Source organism: Vigna unguiculata, chromosome 11, assembly GCF_004118075.2.
Source record: "Vigna unguiculata cultivar IT97K-499-35 chromosome 11, ASM411807v1, whole genome shotgun sequence".
Lineage (NCBI taxonomy): Eukaryota > Viridiplantae > Streptophyta > Magnoliopsida > Fabales > Fabaceae > Vigna > Vigna unguiculata.
In genome coordinates, this window is record NC_040289.1 from 35,080,034 (window position 1) to 35,089,636 (window position 9,603).

Below are 9,603 nucleotides of genomic sequence, written 5' to 3' on the forward strand. Positions count from 1 at the left end.
TCGAATTTATTGAACATGGTAATTGTCAACTGCTTCTGCGTGGTCCCATGTTCATACCGATGAACAAAGAAAGATGAAATGTGAATGTTATAATATATATATACACTGGGTCGTGAGTTTGCTCATCGGTATCATTTACCTTTTTCCAAGGGCGATGAAAAGGGAAGTTGAATCTGCATGAATAACTACGTCTCCCTAAATTGATAAATCAAATATATATTAATTTCTACACAGTCGTTTATTTATTTTAGCTTTTAAAACAAGTTTGTCATGAAAATTTTCTTTTTCTTCTTATCACGTATGAAAAATATACGTAAACATATTTTTCATTTTTGGATTTGTATCATCTAATTAAAAGTACGTGTATTTTATTATTGTTTGCACAGAAAATGCAATAATTTATCTCCAAATTTAGATATGCTCCTGACATGTATACGATGTATCTTTTTATGTTCTTATATAGAATAAATATTTATTATAATACACAAACTAAAATACTAATTTATCCGACCAATATAGAATTGAAGGTTAAGGTAACTATTTTGAAAGAAAAAAAAAATGCAGTTAAGTAGGATAAACTAGAGAGGATATATATATATATATATATATATATATATATATATATATATATATATATATATATATATATATATATATATATATATGAGATAATTGAAAGAAAAAGAGAGAGAGAGAGAGAGAGAAAAAGAAAGAAATAGAGATAAGGGCTTCCGCATGGTAGCGCCACCGCCGTATAAAAGAAAAAGAAAACACACAGAGATTCCAAGGAATCTACTCAATCTGTTGTGTTCAGTTTCAGTTGAGTAGTGCCAATATTACCCGTTCTCTCTCTCTCTCTGTCACCGTGAGTCTCTTCTCTTTTCCCTTCCCAATCACCTTCTTCCCTCTCTCTCTTCACCTCTTCATTTTCTGCTCCATTTCAGTGTATTCATTTTCATATTTTTCACAATAATCTTAACGGCCTACAATGTTCGAGCACCTCATTGTTTACAAGGCAACCTACGTGACCGTTCCCTAGCTGCCTATCATTATGTTTCTTTCACGTATCTTGAGTTTAACCTGTACCTGTTTTTTTTTTTTTTCCTTTGTACGATAATGTCATTATGCTTGTCGAAAAATAATAATAACAGTAATCATATTTTTTAATTACTCAACCAATAATAATGGATGTTTGGTTTCTAATGTTTGTTTTGGAGGTGTTACAAGCATGAAGGACTGGTTGTTTTTTGACAAAAACTTCAATGGTTTGTCGAACGACATACTCGATGATGTCATGGACATCGAGCTTTTCGATTTCCCCCTCGAAGACGTGGAAACTGATGATGGTGCGGAACAAGATTGGAATGCTCACTTCAAATTCCTTGAAGAGCCTTCACTGGGAATTTTTCCTGTACAACCGTCTCAGCACTGTGCTCATACTCAAAATGAGAATGTGAAAGTGGAAAGAGGTTTCTCTGTTTCTGTGAGTTTCTTCCCCTCGCTTACGCTCCATGAATTTATGCCTCTGTCATGTTTCCCTTTGCCAGAGGGAAATTCAGTTTTATAGTATCCGATAAATCTGTCATGTTTCCCATTGCAAGTGGAACAACAATGGATTTAGGGTAGATTTCAATACTAATTTCAAATTTCAATTTAGGTTTAACTCAACCTCACCAAACCAGTAGTTGTATCACTGGTCAATGTTAAATTAAAGCACTGCAATGGGGTGTATTGTATCATGAATTAACAATTTCTTAAATTCCTTCATGTTTGTTGTATTCTACTTATGTTGTCGTATCCGTAGTGTTCAAGCCATAGTTATTAGAATTGTTAGAATCTTGTGGATCCTATAGATATACTAATTGATGATATTAGAATCAAATGATGATATTAAGTTAATTAGGTTGATTCTGTATTTATGTTTGGTAATTGAATATTGTGATTATATTCTCTCGCCTATAAATTGATATTGAAAAGCTCATAGGTGTAAACTTTTTTAGAAATGGTTTTTGTTGTTCAATTTGTGTGTTTCCTTTTTTTCTGTTTCACGTAATTCATGTCGGAAACCCTGTTCATGTTGCCAACACTATTCATGTCGAAAGTATGGTTCATGCTGGAATTTTTTGCTATCCTCTAACTTGAAAAGGATTGCTTTGAACAAAAGAAAATTTTTATTCAATTCAATGATTTCAAGTAGTACTTCGATCTCTATGTATAAAGAACTCTAACCTTGAAGTAAACATTACAAAGAGATTTTTAGAATCTTCTAACAAGTTCTAACAATACACTTAATATCCTAATGTAGCTTATTAACAACATATTTTTCCAAGTCAACATTTCCTCTCTAGCTAGTGAATGAATATCTATCATTGGCAGTTTGCATGTGAGATCATAAAATCCTTCCGTGGGAAGATTTTCGTAAATAGATTTGTTAACTGAAGCTCATATGGGACATAAGAAGTGATGACAAGGCCATTATCTAGTTTTTCTTTAATAAATTGTTGATTTATCTCTAGTTCTTGGCCCTATTGTGTTGAACAAAATTGTGAGCAATGCTAATAACTGATTTATTACCTCAATAAAGAGTAATAGACTCTTAATGTGTTTTAAGATCATTCAAAATAATTCTTAGCCATAATAATACCACATCTCATTTGTCATAGCTTGGAATTCAGCCTCTGTACTAGACCTTACAACAACGTTTTGTTTCTTACTTCTCCAAGTCACAAAATTTTCACCTAAGAACATGCAATATAAGATGGATTTCCTATCTATGACAGGCCCTACATAATTTGCATAAATGTATACTTCCAATAGCCCTCTTCATGGACTTGTCTTCCGATACTGAAAGGTTATGTACAAAGATTATGTACATAGCCTGTCAATGTCTCTCTCTTGGATCATGCATCAATAGAGGTCAAATGCCTATAGATCTCAAAACGAGTATATGTGTTATTTCCTTTCAATTTGTAGGCATTTGATCTCTATTGATGTCCCCTTTGAGATAGTTCCAACTTTTTGGGTCTGCACAATCTGTATCCTAGACTTCTTCTGTTAACACTTTGTTAGACAACAACTCTATAATCTTGTGAAAAAACTTTATTCACCTCTTGTGTTGTTGTTATTCATACAATACATTATATTTATAGATCCACATTTCTTCACCATTGTACTCTCAACGGCTATAAACGGCAAACTCATTAACTACCTAGACTCCAACGGCTAGTGCATTAACCACTCACAACGGCTAGTGCATTAACCACTCACAACGGCTAGTTTCTTACAACGGCTAGTTACCCATAATGGTTAACACATTTAAGTTTATTAAAAACCCAACAAAACTCCCCCATAAACTTAAATGCTTCTTTTATTCTCAATCTTCGTTCCTTTATTCTTCATCACGGCTTCCAACGTGCAATAACTCTTCTCACATTGTGCTTGTCCCTTTCATGACTTGCCTTTCACTTTATTTATGGTTGACTTGTAATTCGCTTTCCCTATAACTAACTTGTTCTCTGTTCTCTCAGTTTTTGCATCCTTACTGGCAAACTTGTTCTTCTCTTTGGCCGACTTGTTACTCATTGGGTTCTTTGTCTTTGTGGTCGATTTGTCGTTAACTGAGTTCTTATCAATAGGCCGACTTCCTTTTGAAAGATTAGACCACACCCACATATTGTTGTGCTCAATCTCCTCAATCTTCTCATCCATTTCAAGTCGCCACTTCTCATCTTGCACTTCCAGTGCAGCTCTCAGATCCTTCTCAACTTATAACTGTTCTTACAAACTTGAAACATCTTCTTCAAATTCCAAGTGCCGCTTTTGCAAAGCCCGTTTCCTTCTCTCTACGCTTTCTTGTAGAATTAAATTGTCTCTAACCTCCTTTTCAATACTCTGTTGCAAGTCTCCTTTTGCAATCTCTAACCTTTGGATTAGAAGCTTTTCTTCTTCAAATTCTGAGCTATTCAAGCTTTTCACGCGCTCCACCGAGCTATCTGAGTAATCTACGCTACTCGACTGTCTTGTCGAGTTATCAACTATACTCAGTCTTCTTGCTGAATTCTCCATGTTATTCGGTCTTCTTGCTGAGTTCTCCACTTGCTTATGCTCGGCCCCTGAGCTACGCACCATCATCAACAATGTCGCTTCTTCTTTTCCTTCTTCTGTGAGGTTAATCGTCTCTTCATTTCTACTTTCAGATCTACAATCTTTGGCAAAATGTCCAGACTTACCACAACTGAAACACTTGCCCGAGTAGCACTCCTTTACATAGTGACCATACTTGCCACACTTGAAGCACTCAACATTTGAGTTGCTTGGTTGACCTCCTCTCCATGGACCTCGTCCTCTTCCGTGCCAATTTTGTTGACCAGATTGTTCTTTCTCTTCTTGTCCTCGTTTTCTACCACCAGGACCGCTTCTTATACCTCCTCAATATCGTCCTCTACCTTGAGTGTTCTGAGCTTTCTCATCTTTAATTGACATCTTTGTTTGGAGTAATTGATCAAGTGGCTCAACCTTCTTCTTCTTCTTCCGTTGCTCATGCGTCTCAAGGGACCCGACAAGCTCTTCAACTGTGAGCATTGACAAGTCCTTGGACTCTTCAATTGCGCACACCACGTTCTCAAAGTCATCCGTTAGAGACCTCAAAATCTTTTCCACAACTCGGCTAGCGGGCAACGTCTCTCCATTTCTACTAAGTTGATTCGTCACAGTTTCAACCCGAGTAATGTACTCGGCTACTCCTTCTGTCTCCTTCATCTTCATGCTCTCCAATTTGCCTATAAGTGTTTGAAGTCGCATCTGCTTCACTCGGTCATCTCCCTTATACGCCTTCTCCAAAATATCTCACGCTTCTTTTGAAGATTTGGCACTTGCAATCTTCTCAAAGCCAGACTCGTCCACAGCACAGCTTGGTACAGGATGTACAAAGCTGCCTTATCCTTCACACGTGCGTCTTTCAGCACTTTCAACTGGACATTTGACCAACCTGTAGTGTTGGTTGGTTCATCGAAACCATCTTCAACCACCTCCCAATTTTCTTGGGATCCAAGAAGGGCCTTCATTTTAAGACTCCAATTGTCATAGTTGACAACCTTTGTCAACTTAGGCAGGGAAATACTATTTATAAGACTGGCCATCTCACAGTCTCTAGCTCTCTTTTTTCCTCAAACACTTAGGTCTCTAGCTCTCTTTTCTCAAACACTCAAACTCTCTAGCTCTCTCTTTTTTCCACTCAGACACTCAAGTTAACTAGCTCTTGATACCACTTTTTTAGCACTTTGTTAGACAAAAACTCTATAATCTTGTGAAAAAACTTTATTCACCTCTTGTGTTGTTGTTATTCATACAATACATTATATTTATAGACCCACATTTCCTCACCATTGTACTCTCATCGGCTATAAACGGCTAACTCATTAACTACCTAGACTCCAATGGCTAGTGCATTAACCACTCACAACGGCTAGTTTCTTACAACGGTTAGTTACCCATAATGGTTAACACATTTAAGTTTATTAAAAACCCAACATCTCCTTCCACACCTGCCTCTATTTCACTCCACTTTTGTTCTCTAGAGGAGTCTTCATCCCCTCCAATCTTCTCCACCATTGCAGGTGTATCAATTTTACACTCATCCTCTACTACTGCCACCTAGCACCAACTTCACAAACTCATCTTTTGCGCTGACTCCTTCACCCCTTCCTCCAATCCCAACTCCTGAAAACAAAATTCCTATTGCTCTTCAAAAGGGTATATGTTTTACTCGTAATGCTTCTCTGCCAAAATGTCCTCTGTGAGACTATTTGATCCATTGTTGCCATTTGTCATTAGCCTCTATTAGTTGAGCATAATGAATGTCTTTCTATTTCTACATGGTGATATGCTCGAGGAAGTCTACATGGATCAATCACCTTTCTTTGTTGCTCGGTGGCACTCTTCTGGTTTTATATGTTGATTGCAAAATTCTTTATATTACTCAAGCAATCCTCCAAAGCATGGTTCTGCAGATTTAGTATTGTGATTCAACAGTTTGGTGTGACGCAGAGAAAAGTCTAACCACTTTGTCTTCTTTTGTCACTCAATTGCTAATTGCACATATCTGGTTCTTTATGTTGATAAATAATATTGTCAACATAGGTAGTGATCATATTGGTATCGCACTAGTGAAGGAGCATCCTTTCAGGCATTTCCAAACAAAAGATTAGCAAACTAAAATATCTATTTGAGATAGATGTTGCATAGTTTAAAAACAATCTTAATGGTTTGTTGTTGTTCAAAATCATGAACTTATCTTGTATGCATACTATTCAGCTATTAGTTTTACTGTAACTGTGGAAGAGAGTTGGTTTTACTGACAGGTCCTTTTCTGTTCCATTATAGTATTTCCTTTGTGCTATGGCACCTGATAATTTAGTAGCACACAAATGTAAATGCCGGAAGATATTACCTCATGCTCTTATCTCATTACTTAAAACAAGAACTAATGCTGAATTCTTATCCTGTTTTTGTACACAAACACATTAACTGGTTGTGAATCTGATTGGTTTTATCCTTTTGGTGGATTCGATTGTGTTTTCTCAAAAACAGACAGCAAAGAAAGCGGGTCCTACATACAACAAAAATGTTCCTATCCAGAAAGATTTGCACCAATTTCAAAGTAACAGCCCAGTTTCTGTCTTTGAAAGCAGTAGCAGTAGTTCTTGTGTTGAGAACTCTAACTTGGAGTTACCTGTTATCCCAACAAAGCGTCCACGAAGCAAACGCAGGCCTCTCTCAAACATCACCCTGCTATACTCCATTCCTTTCATCTTTACTTCACCGGCGTTTCAAAAATCAGATTTTGAAACACACCCATTTGAGAAATTTTCAAACGTGGTAAGAAAGCAGAGGAAAAAGAACATTCCCATGGTAGGTAACAAAACTGAGATGAAGAGATCCTCATCAGAGGAATTCGTTGCAGTCAGAAAATGCTCGCATTGTGAGGTGACAAAGACACCGCAATGGAGAGAGGGACCAATGGGTCCAAAGACCCTATGCAACGCTTGTGGAGTTCGTTACCGCTCTGGCAGGCTCTTTGCTGAATACCGTCCTGCAGCTAGCCCCACTTTTGTAGCATCATTGCACTCTAACTCCCACAAGAAGGTCTTAGAAATTAGGAACAGAGACACCCATGTCACAGTTAGATAAACCTTCTTGGACATTCTCTTAGGATAGTGTTTTGTTAGGACATCCTTTGTTATTGTTCTCTTTTTATGGTTTAATCTTAATGTTGCATTGCTTTTAGCAAATTAGCGTAATTTGTTTCATGTAAAAAATTGGTTGGAAGTGGCTTCACTGCATGCTAGGCTTCAGGGAGACTGTGTTGAAAATTCTGAGATAATTGAATAAAAGGCCTAACTTTGATGTTGTTCCTTTTGTTTGTAAAATGTTTTGGCTTAGATGATGAAAACAGTTGAGTAGATGTAAATGATTTGTTGTTTCGTTATAGCTATGTAGAGGAGAATTCATTTTGAAAAGAACTTAGGATTCGTTAAAACAAACAAATCAGTTGACTTACAGAAACCCAAGTCTCAAATATTTTAGCTTTGTATGTAAATATAAATTTTGAGAAAAAAATATAAATTACCGATCAATTTCTTACTTCAAACTAATTTAAGTAATTTTCGTATAAGGTGAGAATTAGTTGAAAATGTTTTATAAATAGAAACTGTTGCATTAATATTTATAGTCCAAGGAAGCTTTAATGATCATGGATATGCTTTAAGCTATCGCTTCCTACACCACACAATTAATAACTGCACCCCCCACTTTAACATAACCTTCCAACAGTGCAGCACACACTGCTGTCACCACTTTCATTATCACCGCCACCGTAGAAAAATTAGAAAAATGGGAGAATGCTATACAGGAAAAACAGAAAAATTTAAAAAAAAAATTGTTTCTGATAAGTTTTTTTTCATAATGTATTCTATGTAAGGATGATATGGAAAACTCGTTCCACAATGTATTATTTATATATATATATATATATAATACATTTTGCTCCAAAAATTTTATTCTAAATTTTTCTTTCAAAATTTCCAGAAGATATCCAAATTTCCAAAATATATTCCAAGTCACATTTTCAGATAAGAAAATGGTCATTTTAAAAACTTGTGGGGTGCAGAAAATAAAAGCCTGTGCCTTTATGCGTATCCAAAACTATGGACCTTTTTAAAAGCAGCCCATTATCTGCTTCACAGAAAATCGAAGATACTTTTATCTAAAGAACTAAAATAACAATAATAATAATGTAAAAATACTTTACACTTTGAATTCATTATTTATTTTCTCTTATAGCACTAAGATTATAGGCAACCGGTAGTGGTGAATGGTGATGGGTAAGCAGTGAAGAAAAGTTAAAGATTTTGAATTGTGTTGTTTTTTGTTTGATGTTCCATTTATAGGAAATAACCGTGAATTGCAATGTCCCCATGTACTCTGAATTAAGGAGGTACCCTAAATGCAAACCCTAACCTATGAAACCAAAGCACATGCATCTTCTCCATCTCCATCTCCACAACTTTCTATTTTCAGACACCAACATTCTCCCTCCATTACACTTATTATGCCTACACACCCTACTCTATTATTCATTTCTCTTCAACTTCCATCTTTACTTTCTTACTCATCATATCAACCATTAATGTCCCTTCTGCTTCGTTACCAACATTACTCCATTTTCTTTTCTTTGGATCGTGACCATGTAGGAATCACAAAAACTATAACCAAATCTGTAATAACTTCTCACAAAAACTACAAGCTTTTCCATAAATCTTTGGAACTATAAGTGAAAATCATAAAAGTTAGAATGCTAAGTAGAAAATATAGTTATATGGATGGGAAAAAAAATTGGGATTCTTCTTCTGTTACAATTCAGTATGTAGGGTCACTAATAAATATTGGGACTAATATAGTATATGAATTAGGATGCAAAATTTTGTTTTTGGTTACAATGATGTCTCATGACAAAGACATATTTTGCCAGGTTATATGAAAAGGAGGAGCTATATTACTATAATAATCTAATTATTTTTATTTAATATTAATGACTTTATTTTTTTATTTAATAAAGAAATAGCTTTTATTATAACTATTAAAAAAATTATTTATTAAGAAAAGTTAAATTTTATTTTTGTGTATAATATATGTTTTCATTTTTCTCGTGTTTCTCTATGAAAACAAGGAAATAATTAGAACGCATACAGAAATTGACTTTTTCATCATATTCAACTTCTATACAATATATACTACCATTTAAAATATTAATTAAAGTGTTAAACTTCGACCTAACATGTGATATAAACAAATCGAAGATGATATAATAATGTGTATGCACCTTACACATATACCAAACATTTTCTGCAAATAAAAGATGAAGAAAGGAACAGAGGAAGGTTCATTATAATTTTGCACATGAAGATGAATGTTAATTATTACCTACTTATATAGCTGCCTATTATTACCACCGATGCATCTACTATCACATCAATCTCACACTCATTCATCACTCGTTAACACTATCATTAACAAACTAATTACACTTCATATCATAGATAAAAA

At 35.0% G+C, this 9,603-nt stretch overlaps 1 protein-coding gene across 4 annotated transcripts; it reads left to right on the plus strand.

The window, feature by feature from the left end:
- The first annotated feature begins 684 nt into the window (after window positions 1-684).
- Window positions 685-7,412, plus strand: LOC114168578 (GATA transcription factor 11-like). Of its 4 annotated transcripts, none has more exons than XM_028053461.1 (3): window positions 685-865; window positions 1,218-1,483; window positions 6,589-7,412. In XM_028053461.1, exons 2-3 carry the CDS (start codon window positions 1,229-1,231, stop codon window positions 7,186-7,188), a joined length of 855 nt encoding a protein of 284 aa, XP_027909262.1. In that variant the 5' UTR covers window positions 685-865; window positions 1,218-1,228; the 3' UTR covers window positions 7,189-7,412. The 4 variants fall into 4 exon arrangements, with proteins under 4 accessions (XP_027909262.1, XP_027909264.1, XP_027909265.1 ...); XM_028053463.1 differs by having other exon boundaries at window positions 693-865; window positions 1,228-1,483; XM_028053464.1 differs by lacking the exon at window positions 685-865 and adding an exon at window positions 872-1,064 and having other exon boundaries at window positions 1,228-1,483.
- Window positions 7,413-9,603: the final 2,191 nt, after the last annotated feature.